The sequence below is a fragment of the Notothenia rossii genome, assembly GCF_949606895.1.
Source record: "Notothenia rossii genome assembly, chromosome: 2".
NCBI classification, from domain to species: Eukaryota; Metazoa; Chordata; class Actinopteri; order Perciformes; family Nototheniidae; genus Notothenia; species Notothenia rossii.
This window is the reverse complement of record NC_136904.1, coordinates 78,816,308-78,843,353: the sequence shown is the minus strand read 5'-3', so window position 1 is coordinate 78,843,353 and position 27,046 is coordinate 78,816,308. Positions and strand designations below refer to the sequence as shown.

The 27,046-nt window shown below is 40.1% G+C and overlaps 2 protein-coding genes across 7 annotated transcripts in view; one reads left to right on the top strand and one right to left on the bottom strand.

The window, feature by feature from the left end:
* Positions 1-2: 2 nt before the first annotated feature.
* ccdc112 (coiled-coil domain containing 112) lies at positions 3-26,975 on the bottom strand. 5 transcript variants are annotated; one of them, XM_079667183.1, is made up of 15 exons: positions 26,822-26,975; positions 25,531-25,591; positions 25,009-25,130; positions 22,140-22,243; positions 20,895-20,986; positions 20,652-20,803; positions 19,253-19,348; positions 18,928-19,109; positions 18,379-18,517; positions 14,297-14,503; positions 4,179-4,319; positions 2,903-3,021; positions 1,785-1,902; positions 921-1,055; positions 3-345 (listed from the first exon to the last, which is right to left on the bottom strand). In XM_079667183.1, the coding sequence occupies exons 2-15, from the start codon at positions 25,583-25,585 to the stop codon at positions 202-204; spliced, it is 1,806 nt and encodes a 601-aa protein (XP_079523309.1). In that variant the 5' UTR covers positions 25,586-25,591; positions 26,822-26,975; the 3' UTR covers positions 3-201. The 5 variants fall into 5 exon arrangements, with proteins under 5 accessions (XP_079523309.1, XP_079523308.1, XP_079523311.1 ...); XM_079667182.1 differs by lacking the exon at positions 26,822-26,975 and adding an exon at positions 26,136-26,230; XM_079667185.1 differs by lacking the exon at positions 26,822-26,975 and adding an exon at positions 26,136-26,141 and having other exon boundaries at positions 25,531-25,614.
* The window catches only part of pkp4 (plakophilin 4), a 76,754-nt gene continuing 76,036 nt past the window's right edge, over positions 26,329-27,046 (top strand). For both annotated transcript variants that reach the window (XM_079667179.1, XM_079667178.1), the window contains exon 1: positions 26,329-26,488. The gene's annotated coding sequence lies outside the window, so the exon portion shown is untranslated. The remainder of the gene's footprint in view (positions 26,489-27,046) is intronic.

Below are 27,046 nucleotides of genomic sequence, written 5' to 3'. Positions count from 1 at the left end.
CTGTAGAGTTCAATAAAAAAAATGTCAATAACAATAATTGCACCGTGTCACCTGATTCACTCACAGCAGCTACTCTCCCAAAGGGTGTGATTTGTCCAACTGTAAATACACATGCAGCTTATTTAAATATATTACTCACATTTAATGTCACGCTCAATACCAGAACAAGGGTTGGACATCACAATGTGATCCCAAACAAAGTCAGAATTTGAGATCTGATAGTGTATCTCGTCTCGGGGGTTTGGGGGGTGTGAGAACAGACAGCACGTCTTTGGCATACTGGCTGTGTTGCAGACCGGCCTCCCTTAGAGCCTGCTCAACACGCACTCTGGGATCAGACACAATCTGGAAAACAGATGTTAAAAAACAAACAAATCCACAGTAAATGATGTGTATCCAGCTGTTTCCCAATAGAATACACCCTATCAAACACCTTTGTTTTATGATTTTCTATGCAACTTCAAACAAGATAAAAAACGAATCGCTCACTGATTGGGAGTTGGAGAAGAGTTGCATAATGTTTAGTCATTGGATGTGTTACACAATAAGCAAATTCCAACGGTGAAGCAAAACAACACATATACACTGATTGCACAGGTGGCCTTGAGATAAAGGCTGTGTATACACATTCTGAGATGAAGACAAACATTGATTGACCAACCAACCAGCTTACATAATCGTTCAGCATTTCATGGGTCATGGGACAGTCCAACCCAAGATTAAAACAAACCTGTTAACGGCTGATAATGGTCAAGGAAACTGGGGAAAAGGCCATGTGGGCTTATAATATGTAAAGCATAGGATATAAATGAGGTAATTTAATATATAATAGCGAGCTTTGGGATAACGACCATGCAGCTGTAGAGTTTGTGTGAAAAAACAAAAGCTAAAAGGTGATAGTAGATGTTATCATGCCTCACCTGTGTGTCTGTGTACGTGTGTATACTATAGAGAGGTCTTTGGAGTTCAAACTCCTTTCCATTCAGCTGTCGACTCCTCCAAGCCTCTGTATCTGCCATCATCCTCTCCGGGTCTGCCTCTGCCACCACCCCAACCTAAAATACATTTAAAAAATATTCAATATATTGAAAACATACCGTTTTTCTTACTGCCATAATGTTTCATTGTTGCCACTCAGACTGGGAAGAGTCTAAGTCAGGGGTGCCCAAACGTTTTTCACCCAGGGCCACATACATACAAATATACAAAGGGCTGGGCCACTCACTAGAGGTGCCTCATAAGTTAAGTTATAAGTCAGCAAAATAAATCAAATTATGCTTGTTACTTGAATATGCTTTAAGAAAACAAACAGCCTACATCCCAGCTCTCCATAGGGTTTCATTTATTTTGTTGGAAGCTCATTCCTTAAAACAGGAACCTCAGATTGCTTATCATAAGAGGAAATAGGAAGGGTTTATTTGAAGCTTGTTATGTAAATAAGTTATTGGGCTTTTTTCTTATCAACTTAGGTTTGTTAGAAATTGTTTTCAACTTTAATTGACTGAATGTATTTGAAACATTTGGCTTCTTAACTCATGAATACTACTGTGTAATATATGTTTCCATATATATTTGAGAAGTACAATTTAAGACAAACACAAGTTTCATTTGTGGGCCATATTTCATTATGCTTTTTTAATTTGCTGAGGGCCGATTCACGGGCGGCATTTGGCCCCCGGGCCGTAGTTTGGACACCCCTGGTCTAAGTCTTCCCTTGTACGGGTTTTCAACGGACAGAGAAAATCAATGTGGTTAAAAAGGGCTAAGTGGAGAAATGAATCCACCTGGTTTCTGAGAACTTCCAAACGATTCTGCTTTTCTTCTTCTTCTCTCTGCCGCTCCAGCTCCCGCGCCTCCGTCTCCTCCTTGCGCCGCTGCAGCATCTCGGCCCGATACTGCACCCTAGAAGGAGCCCAGAGGATGTAGGCATCAGAGCTGAACAGCTGCTCTCTTTCCTCTGCCATTAGTATTTATCGCTCTTGACACAGCAGGCCTCCGGGCTGTGGAAGGTTTTATGGAGCCTCCAGAGATCAGCTCCTCTCCCATCATGTGTTTTTGATATCTTCCTCAGCCCCTCCATGATTCCTGCGCGCCTTCACGGCCAATGTCAACACCATTATCTAGTATTAAAGTCAGTCTCTGAGTGTCTGCAGAGAAATGCTAAGCGAATCACACACAAGAGGATGTTTTCAACACAGAATCCTATATTTTTCAAGAGTAGCCTCAGACCAGGCTGAAATGCAGTGTTTCACTCTGGCTGCCGGGAATATAAACCATTGAACGTCAGCACGAACAGAGTGTCAGCCATTGTTGCTTTTTGAAGTAAATATGGAGTCCTCAATACAACTCTTTTACCTCAACCTTCCCCATTTAATGAAACCGCTTAAGAGCACAACTATGTTGGCCTTCAGGTTAGGTTAGAAATGTGATTAAACAATAATAAATACATTAATGAATACATTTCTGCGAAAACGTCTCCCTAAATGACTCCATGGTAATTTCTTCAGACTTGACAGGCTCCCGCGGAGACACAGATAATAATAAATTGTATTTCTAAAGCGCTTTTCTTGAACCCAAAGACGCTTGACACAGATGTCATTAAACAACTGCTTCCACATGAGTAGTGATCCGTATGACCAGTTAATTCATTTTATTTCATTTTGTATGTCATGTCAATAACTGTAAGATAGCTGTTACTACAGAAGAGTACAGTAAGCTAGATATTGCTACTAATAAAAACACATACATATATCTTAGAGTGTAGGGGGTTGTAAGCCAATAAGCCAAAAAATGTGTCCCATGCGATATTTGTAATGGGTAAGAATGTATTCCAAGCATTTTTTATTTCACAACTGTTTTAGCAAATCTTTGAGAACTCAAGGTCCCAGTCTGTAACAATCACCTGTCTTTATCTCGCCTGGACTGCTCCTCCATGAGGCTCCTGAGATTAGCGAGTCTCTCTTGATCCCTCTGCGCCAGCGTCTCCCTCCTCTTCTGCTGCTGTAAATAAAACTGCCTGACCTGCGGGGAGAACAACGAGTTTACAGAGAATAACGACAAAAAGTTAACAACAGCCGCAAGAACAGTAGCCCCACTCACACTAATTCGACTCGCTCCAAAACTCTAAGGTTTGTCATGTCCTATTGATTGTGACAGAGCAGGAATCAGATAAGTTTAAACAGAAAGAATGAGATGATATTTCAATGTCTGGCAGACTGTTGTGCTAAATCATATGGATTCCAATGCAGCCTAAATACTCTCATTAATCAGAGTGTCTCAGGTTGCCCATGCTCTCCAAGCAGGCCCTTGAGGAGAGGGTTAATTAAACAGTCAGACACACACACACACAAACACACACACACACACACACACATTGTGGAATTGTTATACCTGGGAGGACAATAACTAAATTAAACTAAGAGCAGAGCAGATCTTCAAGAAAAGAAAAACTTGTATCAGCGGATCCGTTCCTTTTCGTTTCATGAAATATGGCCGGTTGTGTTCCAATAATCTTGCTGACAAACAAACAAATAAACAAACTACTGACCAATAAACTCAACTAAAAGCTTAGCGGAGATAATGATTATAGTACCCAGGTAATTGCAGCACATTTTGTATGTATCTAACGTAACGTTTTTTGGTCTGCAGTCAGCTCTATCTTTTGCTGTGAAAAGTCATTCATACACACACAAAGGTTTTAGCATCAGCTGACATGCTACATATCATTTGGTGCTTTTGACAACCATTTATAATCATTGCTCTTTTTGTGCACAGGGCTTGGGATCCACGAGGATAGCTGCATGATTAATAAGCATATGAATTTATATTTATCTAGTTTTTCCTCACAATAAATGTGTATGCATAAGGTTGTTATGCACACAACATATGGAGGTTTTAAGCCCAGGATCAGAAATACCATCTGTTATCTTGAAATAATATTTATTTCTCTATGCGTATTTATGGAATTCATTTATACAAAAATGTTTTAATTCCTTTTGGTTTGATCATAATGTACGGAAGGGGATTAGGGCCACATTATTATCTTTTTTGGGAGGATTTGAAAAAAATGTGTAATAAAAAATTCCAATTTTTTTCCACAATTGTTCACAATAATATGCAGAGATTTTGATATTAAGCAGGTGCAGCCTGATATATGATTGAGATGACAAGGTGTTTACTTTTTCTTTGTGGTGTGATCTGACGGCAGCCTCCTTCTCCTGCTCCCTCCTCAGCCTCGCCTCTTCCTCCTCTTGTTGTCTAGCAGCTATAGCAGCCTCCAGCTTGGCCACCTCCTCCTGCTGGGCCCGCCACTGCTGCAGCTACACACACACATGCAAATACACACCAGGGGGAAACAAGAAGCACGTTACTGTCTGCTAACAGCTGTCTTTAAAAGCATCACTCACATGGAGACAACCAGCTGAGCCCCTCTGCCATCCTGCCAACATGTGGCATCAACTTTGGAAGAGGTGTCAGAACTTCCTTTTTTACATCACCTCAGGAGCCATCAATGCATTTGAAAGAAACGTCTGTTGTTTGAGCCCTATAGCTCCTAAGGAACGAGCTGTTGAAATGAAGCAATTAAGGACAGAAAGTGAAGAAAACTGTCATCTAGATGTTTATCCAACTTTTAAAACTGGAAAGATACTGTGCAGTAACTTTGAGGTTTACTGTATTAAGCAACAATGTAGTACTGTCAACATTAAGAGCCTTTAAAGCACATTTCTGACCATGGATTTGTATGATTATTCAATTAAGTTTGATGGGCTTGAAACTAATAGCTTGCAAATATATAGTAACTGACACATTAAGTGACAAATAACTTTCTCCAAGAGCGTGTTCTTGTGCTTGCTGGGAACACACACACACACACACACACACACACACACACACACACACACACACACACACACACACACACACACACACACACACACACACACACACACACACACACACACACACACACACACACACACACACACACACACACACACACACACACACACACACACACACACACACACACACACACACACACACACACACACACACACACACACACACACACACACACACACACACACACACACACACACACACACACACACACACACACACACAGTCAAACATTAGTGGGTAGTGAGTGACGGGTTGATATTGCAGCAGCCTCTGTTTGGCGTGCCAGGGATTAGGAGTGTTAAATTCTCCCCAGGCAGACAGATTCACAGATCTATCAGCTGAGAGCTTAGGAATCCCTGTAGGAATGAACAGCAAATGAACATGGTCACACACATTAGCACCGGCGGTATCATCAAGTCAATCATACTTGATGTCCGCCTGAGAAAAAGCAGCAGCTGTGTGTTAGAGAGAGGACTTTAAACAACCCAGCCTCTAATCCACTTCCCTCTGACAGTGTTAAAGCTGGAGATGTAATATGCTTCTTCTTTAGAAATTGGAATTGTTTCCTATGAAGACATTTGTGTCTGAGTCCAATATGGACTCGTCGTGTATAGGAGTGCATTCCTGAGAAGTGAATAAGTGACACATTCCATTTTCTGCACTGACCTTTTGTCCTGCGGCTTTTTTCCTTAGAACTGGGTTTTAATATATACAATTCACCAGTTAGTGTTGGCATAGATCTACATATTGCCCTAGTGAAATATAATTGAGTAATTTTGAAAGGTCACAGTTGCCAAATGACTAATGTTGCCCCATGAACAATCCTGAATAGCAAATTTCAATATAAAAAAGGTAACTACAATTATTTAGTGCAAATTATTGACATATTTACTTACTACATTGTTTTGGCAAAGGAAAAACGACCTAAAATACATCATGAAAATGTGAGACATGAGCAATGTTAATGTCTAACAAAAAGCTCTGATATCTTTTTTCATACAGCAAGTGTGAGGACGGCTTGGCTTGGCTTCCTCTCCTTCTGAAAATCTAATTACTTGATTTGGTTTATTTTGTTCTTTTAAAAAAAAAAGGGAAAAACAAGCGCACATAATTAAACCATCTATCAAAATCCAGCCTGGCCCAGATAAGACACCTGTGTGCCTGATGCTTGGAACCGAGAGAGACGGGGTGTGAAAACAACCTGGTGGTGGGTCTGGAAAGCATGTTTTTTCAGACAAACACACTAACATGCCACAGATAACACTATCTTTACCTTTGTTTTACAAAGCCTCATAAGTATAAAGTATAAAGTTCAATTGCAAAGGCCACTGACACAATGAAAGGTATCTTTAAAGTTTCCGCTGTAAACACTGTGAGGGCCACAGTGGCTAAGTGGATGTCATTTTAGTTTAGGTAGGGATGAAAAGGCATTTTAGGACGCACAAAGAGAATAAAATCATCATTATGAACAGTCTACAGTCATTTGTCACTGGAATCTAATTTTCTGCGGATTCAAAGGGAAATGGGACACCATCCTTTTTCATGGCAACACAAAAACGACTGCAGAGATGACAGAATAACAAAAGAGTGATCGACTTTTTATCTGCACACTGCAGCCTGCTCAAAGCCTTTGTTAATATAACTGTACATGTCTTCTGTCAGGGGGCGTTGCAGCTGCCATCATTGTAACTTTCCATTGCTGCTCATTTAATGACAAACATCAGGCGAGTGACACACATGAACTCATGCTAATCTTGAAACAATATTATTGCTGTGAGTCGGAGCAGCAAATTGGAGAAAATGAAGGATGTATTCGAACAGCAAGACTCCAACAGTGACAATTATGACACATGAGAGAAATTGAATGTGGCAAGAAAATAGTTTAAATTAAGAGATGACAAACTATGCATCTACCTTTATATTTGCATAACTGCCACCATATGAAATGGGGTTGGTAGAAGGAAAATTATACACATCGGAACAATTAACTGCTCAGAGCTGTCCGCTGAAACACTCGCCCACGCACTGTCTCAAATACTGAGAATCTATTGTGTCCACTCGACCACCAGATGATGAGCGGTAACTTGTTAGTCACGAACACTCAGTGACAGGAAATCTGCTAGCACAGTGCAGAGAGAACACACTGATTACTGCAGGGAGGGGATCACCAGTCGTGACTGTTGCTGTGGTCCTGAGTCGTGGTGGACCCTGAGTCGTGCCTGTGCCTGTGGTCCTGAGTAGTGGATCCTGAGTAGTGGATCCTGAGTAGTGGATCCTGAGTCCTGGATCCTGAGTAGTGGATCCTGAGTCCTGGATCCTGAGTAGTGGATCCTGAGTAGTGGATCCTGAGTAGTGGGTCCTGAGTCCTGGATCCTGAGTCCTGGATCCTGAGTCGTGGCTGTGCCTGTTGCTTTGGTCCTGAGTCGTGAACCCACAGGATTATTGATATCCACCTGGATTAATTTCCGTCTTATTTATAGACACATGCATTCTATTTATTTTGTAAATATATTATCTTTTAATTTAAACATAACATCTTTTGCACGTCTGTCCGTCCTGGGAGAGGGATTCCTCTTCTGTTGCTCTGTCCTAGGTTTCTTACATTTTTTCCACATTAACTTTGCGGTTTCTTTAAAAGTTTTGATTTGGTACAGTCAGCTGCAGTGGCTTAACAAGGTTGAGATTAGCCCGGTGCAAATATTGTTTTTTTATAATATATATATATATATATATATATATATATATACACATATAACATTATAAATGCAAGCTATTACGTTTTTTATAATGCTGCCAAACTTGCTGCTGCTAGCTACACTATAGTATAGGCTGATTAAACAGTTCACTCGTCACGCAAGGTATCACATGACATGAAAGGGAGCAAGGTTATATACTAATAAAAGGACTGGCTTATCTAAAGCCAGTTGAGTAGCACTTGAAATGTTTTGGCCCTATGAAACCTGATGTACTTATATGATTCTGTTTTCTTCTAGTTTGTATCTTCTTGGTCAAATGCACTTTGGATAAAAGCGTCAGCTAAATGCGATGTAATGTAATGTAAAAGGTCATTGGACAGATAAATAACAAATTAATTTAGGCAAGGCAAGGCACGCCACTGGTCAGCTGGCTGAGAGGACTACTTAATATTCTTGAATGGACTTTTCAAAGTAGAAAAAAACACAAAAATAAATAAATAAATGATGCCTTTGACAAACCGGAATAAACAGGACTGTTGTTTCTTTAAAAAAATCACAATCACATTTCTCAAGGTGGCTCTTATGGAATTGAATCAAGCAAAACCAGCTGAATATACTATGTACTGAAAAGTCACATTTTAAATATTCATTAATACCAGAAAAAGCCTGGGTTTCAAAACATGTAAAGCAAACTGCCCTGTTGTGGGTCCATAATGATCAAGGGTCACTTTTTTTGGACTGAAAATCAAATTCAAAGTGGCCACAACAGTTCCCTCCACAATGTGACAGGACATCGAATGAACTGTGTTTTTAATCCTTTCATTATTAATATTCTAGGGCTAAAACTACTCAAAATGTAAAATAAATGTTTTATCTGCATTATACAGTTTTTAACTATGTTGAAAGATTTATTGATCAATCCGGTCATTCCAAACTTTGAGACGACAGTGTGCATTAATCAGACCGTAACAGTGCTTTCATATTGCAAAGTACAATTGAGAGCAAGGCAGGAAATGAGAAATGAGATATCGGCATAGCAGAAAACCTCCCATCTTATGAAAATCGTTCTGCTTTCGATTGTTGTGTCACTGCTCCTGCTGGGCGACTCATCCCTCTCCCACCTGAGCATGTTGCAACAATCTGCCATCCCGCCAGGCTTTATTTACTAATGTGGAAAACACAATCACTCATCAAAGATGCCTGGGAGTAAGATGTAAGTGGGAGGCAGAATGAAAGCAAGGACAGAATAAAAGGCTTGAATGAACAGTAACCAGAGAACAATGCCAGCTAATTACAGCAGCCAGAAGAGTGCAGAACAAACACGTGATGATTTGAGAAGAAGGGTCTGCCTGTCAGTGATAAATTGGACTGAAAATCTCTCGCATGAATTGTTTCTATGAATCATTCATGTCATTTGACATTTTACCAGTTGTTGAAGAAGTACTCAGATATTTTACAAAAAAAAAAGCAGGAATACCACATTTTAGAATAACTCTGTTACAACTAAAAGTCCTGCATTCGTAATCTTACTTGAGTAAAAGTACAAAAGTATTAGCTTACAAATATACTTAAAGTAGCAAAACTAAACATACTCAGGCAGATTTTCGGGATAATATATATTACATCACTGGATTATAATTACAATGTGTTCATTATTTTGATTGTAAAGCTAGTAAAGGTGGAGCTTACTTTAATGACTTTTCATACTGCCAGTTATCTTGAATTCATAATAGTACATCAAAATATATTTGTTGATTTATATTTTTTATGAGTTATATAAACCTGCATAGTTCTTATTAACTTATATTGTCAAATAAATGTTGTAAAAAGTCAAATGGACAATATTTGCTTCAAACATTTTGTGGAGAAGAAGTATAAAGTAGCTTCAAATGGAAATACCCTAGTAATAAATGCCTCAAAATTGTACTTAAGAACAGTACTTTAGTCAAGGTACATCGTTACTTTCAACCACTGCTTTCACAATACACCCTTTCCACATTTATAATGCTGTTCATCACACGTCGACTTCTTAAACATTTGCTTTTAAATTAGTAATGGCGTCTGTGTCCACAAGCATGAATCCAGCCAGCCATCTTTGCATAGCCAATATGTGATTGTCAAGAACGATCTGTGGCCCGTGTGAGCCCTGCCCTTTCCAAAACAGACGGCTACAAGCTCCCTCTGAAACCAAATTAAACCCTGCATTTCCTCCTTCCACACGTGTCTCTCAGAGTAGAGCTGGCAGCGCAGCGGTGCTCCCTTTCACAAGGTCAGAATCAGACCTGTACTGATCAAAAACCATCCAATATATTCTCTCATCTGAGACCACGGAGGCTCAGAGAAGATGAGACGTGATGGAGGGGGTTTCTTTACAAAATCACAATATAACAAGTCTGCAATTTACTACCCTAACCGATAAGTACGATCACAGCACTCTATCTTCGTAATCTGTTTCAAAAATTGTGTAGCTTAAACTGCTTAAGAGAAGTTGTCGCAAGAGGCGTTTATATTAGATCAATTCATTTATTCTTTACATAGTAGAAATGTGTCTAAACAAGTGGCTCCAAAAACTATTTTTAACCCACTCCCACTGCTCTCTCAGCCCTTCAGTGGCAACACACTGTGTGAATGGATTATAAACGTTGTAAACAAATGCTAACTCGTTTTTTCTATTTCATTTAGTTTACGTTTTGAAAATCAACTCATGTTAAAGGTGGGGTAGGTAAGTTTGAGAAACCGGCTCGAGATAAACTTTTTGTTATATTCCATGGAATGCTCTTAACATCCCGATAGCAATGAACATCTTAAAGAGCATCTTGCAGGGTTTTTTTTTTTTCTACATTTAAGCTTAAACTTGCTTGAAAATTACAATTAAAAAAGTGAATGTAGGATTTGATATGTTTTACGAGACATAAGGGCAGGAATTCAGAGGGAAAGGAGCAATTTTGAGCTCTGCTACTAAAAACTGCTTTTTTTTAACGTCAAACGCATCATATTACGTCATATGGGGGAGTTAACTTTCTTGGACTCGTTCTCTGCCCCAATCCGCGGTAGTAGTTTGTAGTTGGTTTGAGCGGTTGTGTTTTAGTGAGCTGGTATTTTTTCGCTAATTTTACATTGCATTTCACCATTTGTAATCATAGTGAGCTTGTGTTTGTGCAGGTTGCACAAACACAAGCCTGTCAGGGCATCGAGTCCACAGTTTCCCTTACGGGAAAAGGACCGGAGCTAGCGTTCGTTCCTGGGTGCGTTGTGCATCCACCTCCCTGCAGCACATACTCCATCTCCACAGCTTTATCAAGAAACCGTATTACATCTCTCTCCCCCCCTAGTCCTTGGCTGCTCCTGGTCTCTTGGACGCCTAGCAGGCTCATAATTATAATTATATGCATTCGAATATATATTTTCAACCTCTAATGTGTCAAAACTAGCATTGTGATCCATGTTTATTCAGACGTTAGACCGGCCGCTCTCCCCCTTGTTTCCCCCATGTTACGTCACACGCGGGAGGTCACGTGCCGAGGCTTTTTTATGCGGAAGTGAACATTTCTTACAAAAACGACGCCAGATGTCACTGTAGTGTATATTTCTGTATATTTTTGGGGAAAATCTAGTGTATTCATCATTTTCCTACAAATTTATTCACAGGTGTCTCTAACCTGCAAGTTGCTCTTTAAGTGCTTTGAAAAAGAATCCATAAAAAAACGTCACCTGTGGAAGCCGTAGTACTGTAAAAAGCACGACCAATCATTTTAGTCGGCCCGTCTAAAATAACTGGATGGCCTACCTGCCTGTCAGCCTTCCATCTGTGCACAAACTCGTGTGTGTTGGAGGAGGGGCTCTGTAAGGAAGTGGCAGATTTTCTCCGGTCGTGTATTTTCAAATTTTAGCGATCTCGAGCCGGTTTCTCAAATTTACATACCCTACCTTTAACTAGATTATTCTTTTTTTCTTCTTTATATTTCAATGTTTTTTCAATACTTTTAGCATGTATACTCTTTATATATTATTGTGAGCTAACTTTTTCAAAACTGTTCATCCATAGCTAGATAAGATAACAATTTGAACTCTTGTTAAAACATTTTTCACAAACTCTAAATCACAACAGGTGCTGTGATTGTGTTGTTGTGCAATTTCATTATGACTCAGGTGGGCAGCATAGCCTACTGGTTTCCACTAAGATCTCACTAATATGCAAGCCCATTTGGTTGTTTATTTTCCTCTTCCTTTTATTTGTTGTTGATTTGAGTTAAGCTTCACTCCTGGCAGGTAACCCACGGGGTACAAAAACAGTATGCAGAAAAGAAAACCTCTGAGGATGACCCGCTTTTGAATAATGGATCATCATGGTGACAATTCCATAAAATATAAATGTTGGTCGAATTACAGGTGGCCTGCTAGCTCTATTGCACCAGCCTACTGAGAAATCATATCATTTACAGCACACTTTGGGAAATAGGAATATCAGTTAGAAAGGGAGCTGATGTCAAGGTGGGGGGGTGACTCATGGTGGAGTCGGGAGGGTTGCTTGGGTCAGGGGGAGCAGCTGCAGGCAACAAAACGTTAAAGAAGCAGATGCAACAGGGGGAGAATCCATTTTCCCTCGCTGCTGCGCCGCTGTGCCGCTGTGCCGCTGTGCCGGATGATCAAGGCAGTGGAAAGATAGATTGAATGGAAACCGGCGTCCGTCTGAGCCTCCACACAAACTCCGATATGTGCACATGCACTGCATAAACAAAACAAAATGTGTGTGTGGTAAAAGTCATGGGAGTGATAATGTCAGTGTGAATTTGTTTTTCTCATTGCCTCAGAGAGCCAACTCTGAGATGTGTTTGCCAGAGTCAAAGGCGTGTAGTTTGTTCTGCTTCAGATGTACTTATACTGAAAGTCAAAGCCCGCTGTTGTTCTGAAGAATAAAGTAAAAGAGGAATGAATAGCATATTACATATTTTTAAAAACCTGGCATGTCTGTTCTCCCCAACACAAGTCGCTGCAGTTGTGGCAAATGGCTTCATTCTGACAAAACATTGAAGTGATCTTTGTCCTTGAATTTGCTTCTTTACTTCCTGCAGTTCTTTATGGCAGTGAAGCTAAAACGACCTTTCCAACATGTCTTATTATGTCAAAGCAAACAAATCTCCAAGTTGTTGATTTTTAGAAAATGTAGGAGCACATGAACTCCAGTTAAAGTGTCTTTATCAGAAAGATCTGCCATTGTTTTTCTCCACCAATACATTTTAATTATAGAGACTATAAAGCTGAGTAACATGCCCTTCACACTCTTCTCCTTTGAGCCTTTATAATACCGCCCTGCATGTTCTGTTACGCCTTAAGATTGCATGTGCTTTAGTGCGGCAGCTTTCTCCTTGAAGATGAGACAGGAAGCATTCATACAGTATGAGACAAACATCGATTGTCAACCTGTTATGAAACTGTCTTCCAAGAGAGAGAGTGATTTGAATGTCAGGTGACGCCTGACATTCAAATCAGTGATGTCGGTCCTAACTCCAAATATTTGTGTTTACAAGTGCAGTTTGTGAAATAAAGAGATTTGATTGCCTTTCCGGAAAAAAGGAAATGAAGCACTAAAATAAAAGACTATGGTCATTCTAAAGAAAATCAACGAATGCACAAGGAAAGTAGTTTAGGTGGGAGCACATACACCTATTCCCGACATGGGGAACTCTGAAAACATCCCTGCAATAGTTGGTTTTGGAGTTCACAACATAAAGGACTGGACCTCCCATACATGTTCTTTGCAAGAAGAGTGCCATGCGTGGATACATTCCTGTTACAGGCTGGCATTACCGCAGAGTACAATTTCATGCCCACACAATAGATCTGAATTTAGGAGAGTTTGGTTGAAAAACACTGGGATTAGAAAGACTACTAATTGAATCATGTCCACAGGTTGCAGCATGGAATGCCTAGGTCTAGGACCTTGTTCCTGCAAACATTGTAAAACTAAACCAGGGCATGGCCTTCTGTTTAGTGATGTGCCCTGTTATTGGACAGACTGTTTGATGGCCCACACAAACCCTACCTCAGAACATCAGACTCTTGTTATCTAATCAGCCAAAGGACATCAGCACCAGTTTTTTTCCCCGAAAACTGGCATACAAAGCAAATTCAATTTGTACAACACTGCATCAACAACACACAGATTTGTTCCCATGAGTAACTTGTTTGTGGTGCGAATGTGAACGAGTGCCCCTCAGAGACAGCAACATCATGTTTGCGAGACCATCCTTATTAGCTTGTTTGCATTCACAGCCCATCCCAAGTGGCAGCTAAAGCGAGAGATGCTGTCAGGCAGCCTGGCGTAATAGGCAGCCTCGTCAGCATGTATACTGTACACAGGCAGACAGCCAGACACTGCTGCCTGTCTAACTAACACATCTACATGTGTGATAGCTAGGAAATGATTTCATGCTTACTTATATTGAAAACCGACTGAATAACTTCCTCTAATGTGAGAGTGTGCCTTATAAATAAGCAGTAAACCACAGAGAGCTCATACTGGGTAAGCTGCAGAAGTATGAGATTAAACACATACATCCACTTCCTGAAAGGAGACCATACTGGTTGGAGGCATGGGGCTGTAGCATTATCATCACCAACATAAAAATGTGCTGCCTCATAAAGTCAGAAATGTTCCTGAAATGTGACGGCTCCTGGTGTGAAGGTGTGCCACTAACCTTCTCTCTGAGCTGCGAGCAGATGTCCTGCTGGTGCTGGCGGCCTCTGTGGAGCTTCAGCTCCTCCTGGTGGGCATGCCTCGCCTCCTGCAGGGTGACCAGGGCTCTGGCCAGCAGCTCCTCCTGATCCCGCTCACACTGCTGGGTCACCACCCTCAGCTGAGCCTGGGTCAAGCGCTGCCAGTCCCACACACGCTCATGCTCCATCTGGAGGAACCACATGGCAGAGAAGGAAGTGTTTATTATTGGACTGTATCATAACTAAATGTCTTTGTTGGTCAAATGCATTAGTTATTCGCAGTGGTGTAATGTAACAACGTTTTGGACTTGCATGCAGCATTTGAGTTACTTTGACTTTGAGGTACATTACATGTGTATTTTATATTAATGCCAACTTTATACTTCTACTCCACTACAATTTAAATGTAAATATTTAACTTTACTATATTTATCTGACAGCTTAAGTTAGTTCATTTACAGATAACAATCTTTGCATGAAAAACACAAACGTATACAAAATATGGTGTGTTTTCATTTAACTAAACTAGCCCACAGTTATTACAAAAACTGCTTTTGCAGATTAATCTTTTTTAATTTTAATTTTGAATGTTTTGGTGTTTTCTTTTTGCATTCTTCTGCATAAGGTACTTTTATTAAATAATATATTACTTTTACTACATTTTGCTATTCATAATTAGCTAGTTTTACCTTGAATAACCTTTTTAATGCAGGACTTTTACTTGTAACTGATTATTTTAACAGTGAGGCATTACTACGATTACCTAAAATAAAGGATCTAAATACTTTCTCCTCAACTGGTTCTTCATATAAACTTTGAACGAAAATCAAAGACAAAAATGGTAGAAAATCCAGATTAAGGTAATGACCCCAAAGTGAAACACTGCTGAATTATACAATGTGTTGTAAGGTTGTAAGACATTAATGACAAGCAAACATAATTCCACAAACAGCCCCACATGATGTACTGTCTTTAACAATGGCAGCAGGGCCACAGGGGGAACTCTGTGTCAGATCTGGCTCTGCTGGTGTATCAAATGCCCCCTCTCTCCTGGCTGTGAAATGTCCTGAAGGGAAACAGTTCCTTTCTGTGTGAGGGCTGCCTGTAGCTATTCATCATTGTGTCAGCGCTCACAGAGGCTGCATCACTTGGCTGCTTCATTGGAACAGAGGGAATGATATTCATCTATTCTATGGGCTAATAGCGGCTAACTGACGGTGGGAAGGCATTAGACGGCTCACTGGTTTTATTGAAAATGAGTGAGCTGACAGATCTGCCAACGGAACAGAAGTGCCAGAGGCAGCCGAGCAAATCCTGTTTATTAATGCGCAACTTTAAAACTTTAGGAAGATCCACCCTTGGTTCTCATTTTCTCCTGTCGTCTCCTTCACTACCCTCGTCTTCCTCGTGTTTTTGTGAATGAGCGTGTTCACAGTGTGTGTGTCTGTGTACATGCTTGCAATGTGTCTTCACACATATGTGCCTGCATGCACTTTAGCCAACACATCAGACACAGTAGGTACGTTGAAGCATCCACCGCACTGTGTCTGCAGTGCACATTTAAAGTGGCAAAACTTTTAGTTTAGGTGCTGTATTCAAATTCCCTCTGCAGATTGCAGAATACCTCAAGGACTGAGCCACACTAGTAAGGAGGAAAGATAAAACTGGCTACCCGGATTAATTCAGAAAAGGTAAGAGGTAGGAAATGTTTCCACTATTGCCGTATCATGAGGGCATTACTATAAAATGGCCTCTAATTGTGATGAAAGAACATCAAAAAGTAAATGATAAGATACAATAAAAAGCCCTATCCAGTAGAGGGAGATGTCCTCACTAAACTAGCAGGAGTGCCTCCGTCTGATGTTAAACTGAAAGACTAGTTTAACTTTGGGTCAGCAAAACAAAACACAGAAAACATGGCCTCAAACTTCAACATACAAATGAAAAAGGCTCTATGTTGAGATAGTGATATGGTCTAGGATTTAAATTAGGAACATAATAATCCCAATGTTTTGAGATTAAGACAGAAAAGTAAACAAAAAAATGTCACTAATCTGTCTATACCCGCTGATTCTGCTCTATTTTCCTTTGGAAATGTCTCTGCAAGATCACACAGAGAGAGTGAAATCACACTCTCACAAAAAAAGATATTGTGTCAAAGAATGAAACTTCTACCAAAATGTTCTTTCTAAGACTATTCTTCTCAATTTTACCCTCTTAAAATGTGAGGTTTTTCAAATGAGATGATACTGCAAGCAATTCAATATGGGAGCTAATTTCTCACCGAGGCTATTAAACTGTTACACTGCACAAACCCTTACAACTGTGCTAATGTATCACACCTGCTTTCTAGATATAAAAATACAAGCTTTTGTATTTTGCATTATAATTAAAGATGACAAAGAAGCAGCAGAACATGATGCTATCATCACCCTGAAATGATTGCATGCAAAAGAAAAAAAGGTGAGAAAAAAAAAGAATGGCTAAAGAAGAATAAGAATTGCTAACAGCGGAGACATTGACTTCATAGAAATACAATACACAACATGCAAGAGGGAAATATCTGTCCAAGCAGTATGCTGCTGAACAAACAGGATATTTATTTTGTAATGGAGCCAAACATGTAGGTGCAGAGACAACTTTAACTAAGGGCTCATCGTTTAAGTTTATGTTTACTGGATACGAATCCATGTCAAATATAGAAAATGCCAAGAAAGCCTACACAAAAAATCCAAAATGTTTCTTAATCAGTGGGGTTTCATTTCAGCAACTCTATATCTATACCACTGATTACCAACTGCATTCAAACCAAGGTAATTATGGTATCTGAATTAGGCGGGGCCCATCAAGTCTTGCTGTTTTCTGAGGAAGTGAAAAGTGTGATAAAGACAGTTGAGAAACACATCTCTCCTTCTGGCGAACCCCCTATAGGCTGAACGATCACAGCTCTAAATGCGGCACCCAGCTGGAACTAATACGAGGACAGGTCTCTGGGTGGGGGTGAGGTAGGAGAGTGCGGCTGGCAGTTGTCATGGCGATGCTAGCTGGTGGCGTGAGCGAGGTGTCCACAGTGGGTGACATGGCACATCCTGCAGCGTGCTGAGCGGCTCATTGGCCAGACGGATCTGTGTGTCTCTGCTCAGCGCTGGCTCCTGAGCTATATTGATCAGGGAGCATGGGACTCCCACTGCAGGGGGGATTCAGACTGGGGAGAGGTGTGTGTGGAAGTGCATCAGTTTACAGTGCACGTTAGTGTCCAGCAACCTCGTTTGGCATGTATGTGATGTTTTGTGTGCAGTACAGTCAGGGAGAAAGAAATAAAAAAGGGCAGAGGACAGTAGGAGCCCAGATTGACCAAACAGGATCAATTCAGATAACCTCGAAACGCTCAGTGTTCAGCAGATCAGACTGTGGTTGATCAGCTTCAAGGTGTACATGTATCGGTGAGAGTGTGAACAGAAATCCCCTTAAAAACATGGATTTCTTTGAGGAAAACGTCCCATAACCGATGATCATTTTCATTATTTCTTATTTGCTAATGCAGCTCTATTTGTACTTCTACTACTCAAGATTCAAGGCTTTATTGTCATGTGCACAGTAGCTACAGCGTAGATGTGGCAATGAACAACTGAAGTCCCAGGCTCCTCCAACAATGGATCATGAATATACCGTATATAGGACATAAAATAAAATAAAAACAATACAAATAGTGAAAGGAATAACAGAATAGAAATAAAATAGTGCAAGAGAATGTTGTAAGATGTGTAAGTTAATACACATACAATAGAAATAGTCTATAAACACGTAAATTGAATATGATACATAGATAAATAAATTGCAAGATGCAAACAGATTTGACTTAAATCAATTTTCGGGTACTTACTGTATGACCACTGTCAGTATCTATCTTTGATATTTTCTATATGTATTTGAGTGTATGTTCAGGTGACTGGTGAGTTTATGCATATTTGTATGTATGTGTACAATATAACACGCATTGGGTTTTAGTTAAACTAAATAATATGCAAATAAATACTCTTTCTTTAACAGATTTAGTACTGACCAGCTCTTGTTTAGTTTTCTCCAGGAAAAGTCTTTGCAGCAGGTCCATGTAGAGAGCTCTGTGGTTTGATTGGTCCTGAGTGTACTGAGACAGAGTGAACAGGAAGCGTTGGTGGTCATCTGCACACCAGCCACAGAACCTGAAACAGATTCCAACCAAGAGAAGACAGGATCATAAAGCAACATTTACACCTGACTTGAATTCCAAATGGTATACTGATTAATTGCATACTGCTCATATAAGCTAACAGTGCTATACAGCGCTGATATGGAAGCACAGATCAAGAGACAGAGACATAATCAACCTCCTGGGGAGAAACAGCTTGCTTCTGCGGAGGGAAGGGACTGTGTCTTTATGCTGCTGGGGTCCTGCTGAGTTTTTTTAATCTTTATTCTTGATCTTATCAGCTTCCCTGGAGTTTTGCCTATACCTTTATTTATCAAAGTGGATGGCTGAAAATCATTAAAAGCTTATTTATATGAAGACTTTAGTGAGATATTGAATGAAATGCCAGCATACATGTATTCAATGTTAGCTGCTAAATCCTACCTGTCAGTTGTCTGCAGTTGATCTTGGAGATCCTGCAGCCTGCTCTGGTATCTTTCTGATAGCGAGTGAAAGGCCTGGATCAGGGCGTCCTTCAGCTCTGGGTAAGGGCAGTCTGACTCCAACACTTCCTCTGGACAGCTTCCTATGATCACCAGATCATCTGAAGTACTAGTGAGATATTTCTGCAAAGGACAACATGACTATCTTTGACATATATAAAGAAATGTTCACACGTTTTATTTGGACACACTGTAGAAATAGTTTTTAATCACAATGTTGCTGACACAGAAGGAGGATATCTTTATACCAGCAGTGAGAAATGTACCTCTAAGCCACAGCCAATGATCTCCTCCTCCAAAACCTGGTACTCTGCATTGAGTTTTGCAGTTATTTCATCTTGCTGGTCCTTCACAAAGTGTATCTGGGTATTCAAGGAAAAAACAAACTTGAAAAAAAAGATTGTCATATTAAACAAAAACAATCATGACAGCAGCAGTTGAACCTTATTGTGTCTGGGGGAAATACACTTCCAATGAGCTGTTACTTTACCGAACCATTTATTGTTTGATACTTCCACATCTAACCCTGCCCATCAAGGAATGACTAAAATAAAGAATTACTCAACAAATTGGGATACACACAGCAGACTGACATGGTCACAGTAGTCGTGTATCACTTTATACCCTGTCATTATGCTATGACCGCTCAAATGAACAGTATTTATTTAACCGAGCCAGATTGTTGATTCAGAAACATTTATCATGAGAATAATTCAGTAATAGCAATCCATCAGTAACTACATATCTCCCAAAATGCTAAATATCAGAAGAAGATAAACAGTTAAGTTGCACAGCTCCATGGTTTTTTTGTACAATCAAAAAGTGAGTATTGAACTTTATACACACACACAGGTATTTATGAGCCTGAATGGGATTGATGCATGATAACAATGATGAATTATGATCAAACATAGGACAGGGATATTAGCATAGTAAATCTATGAATACGGAGAAATACTAAAAGCTTTTATAATTTATAGTAAAATATGCACAGTGCAATTATTATAGTTTTGGGATGAACATGGTGGGATGAAAAATTGAAAAAAATAACAAAAGGAAAAAGAGAGAACCCGAGGCTGGGTGTGTTTGTGTATGTTGACGGGGGGGATTGTCCTATTGTGCCTATGCAATCATGTTTCCAGGGGCTGTAGAGGGGGGTCATGGGAAAGAAACAAGCTTGAAGGATCCACACAGAGGAGACAAAATGGCTGGCAGAAAGCTCGTTCCAAGTTTGGTCTGTCTTTAAAGACCCCTGCTTACTCCCTAATCTCGCCATTCATCTCTGCAGCTTGCAAAAAGCCTCTGAGAGTCAAAAGCAGGCTTGGTGACTTCGGGAGGGATATCTAACAAACAAGAGATTCAATAGCAGTGAATATGACTGTGTGCAAGCTTAAATCTTTGTGTGAACACGCAGGACAGTTTAAACTTCTGCTGGATGTGCAGGACAGACTGTTTTGGTACCTCAATAGTTCCCTAACATCTGAGGCCATGAGCTGTAAGAAGAAAATCCTCAAATCTTGAAAAATGTTTTAAAAAACCAGGGGCAGAAATGATATTTCTATTTTTCTGATCCTAGATTTAGAAATATTGCGAGCTTTCTACAAATGAAGCTCATTTATCAATGTCACGGTGGACATCCATCTTTATTTTATTTCACTCGGATACCTGTTGTTTAACTTCTTCCCAGTCGGATTGATTCGTGGTGAGATCCTGACGTTGTGCTTCACCCAGTCTGAAGGACAGGTCGACCTTGAGCTGAAGAACCGGCTCCACCGTGGCTTTCCTGAACGCCTCACGCTCCCTCTCCAGCAGCACCCCTAAACCCCAACACAAACGTGCAAGGGCGCATGTGAGTTTTGAATTTATAAACAGTAAAATGAAAAAGATCAAAGGGTTATTGTTGTTTACCAAAATCTTGAAGGGAGAAGATGGCAGTGTCTGTTCTACCGTTTGGCCTGAGCTGTTGAAGAAAATCCTTGATGTCATTCTCAGCCTTCTCCCTGTTTCATGAGAGGAAGGGAAAACTGTTTTAAACACAACAACATTAAGTTACTAAGCCAACAATTAAGAAATAACATAATACAAAATCAGAATACCCGCTAAGACAGCGATAAAATGTCACTTCAAATGTTGACTTGGCTAAACGTTGGGCCAACACCTTTATTGTTAAAGTTTTTAGATTTTATATTAATAATCTTAACCTGCAAACTAATTTGTAACTAGAACTAAGAATGTAATTAAAAATTACATTTAAAAACTCAATTAACTTAGTAATGACTTAACATTTTTTAAGTACATGCATTTAGTTACCTTTCACCACTACATTGACTACTGGGATTCATCTCTGGAGATATGGGGACAGGCTGGGACCAGATCTATCCTTACTTCTGATTATCACCCACTATCTCAGACTCAACTGGAATAATCTTTCACAAAAAATGTGAACATGCTGTCTTGCTGTGGGCAGTATCACACCATCAGCCCTACGGAGAGCACTACAGAGATTGTTGACTTGCTGCTTACTGGCTCGGGGGTTGACATGATTGTGAATAAAGGAAGTTACCATAGAGACATCTGCCTGATTTACCATCTGACAAGGAGGCTTTTGAATCCCATGGTATTTTAACTAGATGTATGCCTAGAGAGTTCCAAGCAGTGGCACTTCTTTATGAGTAGGCTCATTACTGAGGCTCACGCTTGTGTACATCATTAACCTTGGGTGGCTCAGACACAGTCATTACGCAGCCAAACACGCTGCACCCCAGAGCTAGCGCTGCCCTTCTCACTTCACAAGGCATGACACCGCTGGGGCCCCACACTTCTGGACGCAGAGGAAGCACGTTTCTCCATTCACTTTACTCTACTTTCACCACGCAGCTCAAACCCTCTACTTCTCTCTGTTTCTCACCCTTACATTCAATGTCATCACTGCAGGAAAATCATGTGGAATCTTCCATCTCTTCTCTTCTTGTGTTCTCCCTAATATATACAGTATTTCTCCCCAGGCTGCTGTCCCCTCTCTTTCTCTAAACCCTATTTTTTTCGTGCAGGGTCCTGCCTGGGCTCAATGGAGCTTAAGTGGAACGGTTTTGCGTGGTGTAATAGCCAGAAAACTGCGGCAGATAATGACAGGGAGTAATATGGGGCTCTTACTCAGCCTTTTGCAGCCTGGGGCACTCTCTGCTCCACACCTGTCTGTGCTGCCGTAATACGGAGCTCTCCTTGGTTGCCTTGGCTGCACAACGCGTCTTCTGAACCTATAAGACAAGGTTTAACGCTCAGCAGGAAAAGCCCTGGAACTGAATCAGCACGTTAAAACAAATCACCACAGTGTTTGCTTTTCAATACACTTTAGCCATGACATTTATTTCCTCCTACAAATAATTAACATAGTCTTGAAAGACCTGACTCTGTAAGTGCCTTAATGGATCAATTATCTGGGCCATTTTATAACATCGAAAAAGCACAAGAACTAAAGTGAATAAATCATGATGTTGGAACGGATGGTGAAACATAACATTGGTCATTTGTGTGTCCTTTTAGCCGGGATAAGTTCTCTTCCTTTACACACATCAGGAATAGGTTTACACAGGCATTGCTTCAGCCCTTATTAGTGATATTGTGTCTGTGAAAGGCTCATAAACGGAGTTAATTCAACTGAAACGGTATCACTGTTAAAGCATGAAGGCAAAAATAAACAGCAAAAATAATTATGTGGAAACCTGCATGACACGCATGAGACACGTTTTTAGGAATAGGAGGTGGGGGGGGGGGTATAAAAGTCTTAATCTACTCTTCATTTATTTTCTCTTTTCATTATGAAAGGACAAGGCCCTTCTTCACAGCGCTTTCCACACAGCAATTCATTGTCTTCTATCAGCAGTTTTTATACACAGGCCACTGGCTCAGATAATTGTTCAAAGGAATATCTCAAATAACCAATCCATGGGAACAATGCATTTCATATTAATAGGAAATGAAAAGGAGTTAATGTGTTTATCGTTGTCTTTAATGCGTGTCAAACTTTAGGGTCAGGTTTGTCTACAGATCCTTACCCTCAGGCAGTCAAAAACATTTGAGAGTTATTCCAATCTACAGTGCTCGATCTGAAACAAGGGCTGTCTTTAAAGAAAGAGGCCAGATTGGGGTCATCCCTTGCCTCCTCCAGGCTAGGTGATTTAAATGTGCATTGGCTGTCTAAAAAACTGAGCAGGACTACAAAGAATGAGCCTGGAGCTAAATTTACATCAGCTGAATTCTACTCTCACTGTTACAATAACCTAATCCACCAATATAAACACTGTGAACGATCGAGGGCCCAGTACGGTTCCCTTTTCAACCATTTTAGTGGACAAATACTTTTTAAATTATTTGTATCCAACTGAGTCAAAGGAAAAAGTGTGCTTCTATTACTTGTAAACGTATATTTGCCACTCCACATTGTCTTTGCAAACGTTTGGGCATGACCCCCTTTCTCATTGTTTTTGTTATCTCTAAAACAGCCTGTGCAGATTTGATCTGTTTTTGATACCTTTCAGATATCTCTTTGTGAATGAATCCCAACCAAGATATAGATATCAACATTATGTGGTACTTTCCAGATCCATGACATAACTCTTTAAAGCTCCTAAATCAAAAATATGGAGTTCAAATAAAAAATACATGATTATAGCCACAAATGATGATGCTCCGCCAGAGTACCACAAATACAAAATCTGTCGATTAGAGATATTGAGTGAATTCGTGCCTCTCCCCAACATTTTGGCTTGTCAGAGTGAAGCACGGGTGTTAATAAAAACATTAATGAGCCCTTGTTCTCTTTTTTTTTTTTATCAGTCAATAGTAGGTGAACTCTTGGATTATAGCAGAAGGTAGTGTAATGCAACGCACAAGAACACATTTTTGTTTCATAGTGGATATTTTCAGGACGCTATTTTGTGCAAACATTTCTTCAGTATTCCAAAACTCAAATAAAACAGCAGTGTGTAAATGGAGTGCGCTATATGGTAAAGAGAGGCAATTTTGCTCATAGCACAGGACCCTAAAACTGTAGCAGCCTAATGGAATTCATTCATAATTAATTTCATTATTTACACATGTGCTTATTGTGACAAGTCCAAATGTATTCAACGATAAAGGCACATTGTATGTTGACAACATTTAAATTAAAGATATTATTTCTATGTTTTTGTAAATAACTCAAAAACTAGAGCTGCTGAGAAAAAAATATATGATCAATCGGCAAAAAGAGGGTGTTTGAGTATCTAACAATGCTGCTAGTCCTTTCACAATAATGATCCCCTTGAGGCGAATCATTTATTTACCCTCAATCACATCACCAACAGGATATGCCCAGAACGCCTTCCTTTCAGCAGGGCGACCCGATGTGAACATAGCCGTCTTATCTAGGTTATGCAGCGTGCTGGGTTGGAAGGAGACACAGGCAACCATAATGATACTTAAAGGCTCCTGCCACAGTTTAACAATAAAAACACTCCAGGTCCAACAACCTTATCTCAATTGCCCAAAGCCTTAACTTTTTGCTGTACTCAGGGTTGGAAGACTATGAACTTCAATCAATTTTGTAGAAACCCTGGGTATCCAAATTAATAGTCATGAGATCTGTAATGCTACTGTGTATGGTTGTGATATTACTGTTCTCTTTGATGTGGTTGGACAAACTATAAAGTGTATGCAATGCCTGTTGTCATATGGTATGAAATCCCTTAACAGTATGTGTTAAAGAGAGAGGAAAGAAAGATAGACAAACACAAATAAATGGCACTATTTCCCACTATTGGAGACATGTTGTTTTATCACCTCACATTCAAATCTGTTTTTTGTCAGTTCAAGCTCTTCCTGTGGTGGATAATGAATAGGACGGTTTGCTATTATTGTGTTGTTGCCCATTCTTCTTCATTTGCTCTTGATTCAACATTTTATTAAATACAACAGGAATACATTTTATAATAACAATGCTGTTTCAAGCAGAGGCAGGATATTGATAACAACCAAATGCTACCTTTAATCCAATTAGATCAGTCTCCAGGCGCTTGGCATCAACAATGGATTGTAGTTTTTGGTATTCAGCCGGTTTGTACTTTGAGCTGCCAAGACCATTTTTCATCCGCAGTGTCAGTTTTTCTGCATGGATGAAAGCAAATGATATGGCTGAATTAGGATCATTGGAATTGTTGAAAATCTCATCACTTTTAATGTCTGAAGTAAAGTCATTATGCTGACTTCAGCAAAGAAATAAAAAGGAGGTGAAAACAGAGGAACATCAGCGTTAATGGATTGGAGGGCTAATTTGAAAAATGACTGGAGGGGGGGGGGGGGGCAAACTAAATTTGTCAGACAGTTTTTGAGCAGTTCATCTGTGAGTTAAAGAGGCAGGTGAATAAATATAAGCAATGCAAGGCCTCAGAGACTTGACACCTGGGGAATTCAACACGGGGACATCAGGTCAAATCTGTTCAACAGATCAATGAGGCCACTGTGTCACAAGTCAGCAATATTTCAGGCCCAGTTTCTGCTGACTTACCCACATCTTCTGCTCTGTAGTTTGTAATGAATGTATTCCGATCCATTCCACTCATTTTTGCCTGCAAAATTAAGGAATAAATAACTGCTTTTATGTGAAAAATACAGAGCTTTTTTGCAAAACAAATTGCAATAAATAACATTTAAGCGGCAGAGGTACCTGGTTTTAGTCAGGTTATTAAGGTCTTCAAGACATTGCTAAATCCAATCCAGTGAAACAATTCAACTCAATAAAATCAAGTGGTAGTACTAGTATGCCTTTAAAAATACTTCTTACTAAATTATTAAGAAAATAATTAATAATAATATGTTGCAGCCCTATAGTTCAAAAGTAATACGGGGGCATACAAATTAAACACCTTACAAACAGGCAGGTGAGCCTGAGAGGTGTCACGGTGGAGCAGTTGTTTACCTATCCTGTCAGCTAGCTAATGCTAACAAAGTCTACAGTAAACGTAAAGTCAGATGAATTGAAATATTGAAAACATTAAACAAAGCGAAGTTTTACAGAGCCTCGCACTGCTTCTAAATTTAACTCACACGACAAGAGTCAACTCTTTACTATGCGAGTAAAATAAACATTTAACCCACTAAACCCTAGCTTACCTTCTGTATCCCTCTGTACAGTGACAAAAAAAATGTAACCAAGGAAACTATTATCTGTACTCCCATTGGTTAATTCAACACAGGGAACCTCCTATGGACCGCCCCCTGCTCCCATTACAACCAATCAGGAGTGTGCAGTGCTTTCCCACACTCCCACTGACGTCATGCACGCTCGTTTTGCCTGGGTTTGCTGGTGGAAGCGACCGAGGGTCTTCTTCTTCTTCACGACTATGGAGAAGCGTTTCACTCTTCCACATGCATGGGACTAAACGAGGGGACTTTACCGATGAAGTTACATTTTCCAATGTAGATCCTAGCCGCAGCTCAGCCAGCGGAACAACAGTCCTCCAAAGGTATTTATTATCTCTTTTTTCCGCTCATTCACTTACTGCAGAATAATTGGGGGGAAAACGTAGGGAAAAAATACACGCATCTGTGCGCAAGGCAGGAGGGTATGGACTGCTACGTGAACTCAGAAAGTCATGAATTCACTGTGTAAAGAAAGTGTTAGCTTTTTTGCGTACGTGTACGGCACAAGGTAAACTTATTTAGGCTTATAAACAGCGGGAGTGAATCTAATACTACCTTAATCTTGATCTTGTGACCGAGTCATCGCCAACAACGCACACCTTTGAAGGACCTCATGCTGTAACCTCAATGCCAACCCTTAGGAATTGCAAACTCACCAGGCGGACAGACAGCAACTGTTTTAGTTTTGCGTTACCACAAAAAGCTCACTTTTCTCTTAGCTCTTGAAAGGGTATCGCTTAGAGGTGAAGTAAAAGTCAGGTGAGCTTTGAGTGTGGGAATCTGAGGAATGCGAGGTCGGAGAGGGGCGGAGATCCCGGCTCTCTGCACCCGCAAGATAAGCTTACCTTTACTCTCACGTTCACTCGCTACATTCAAACTAC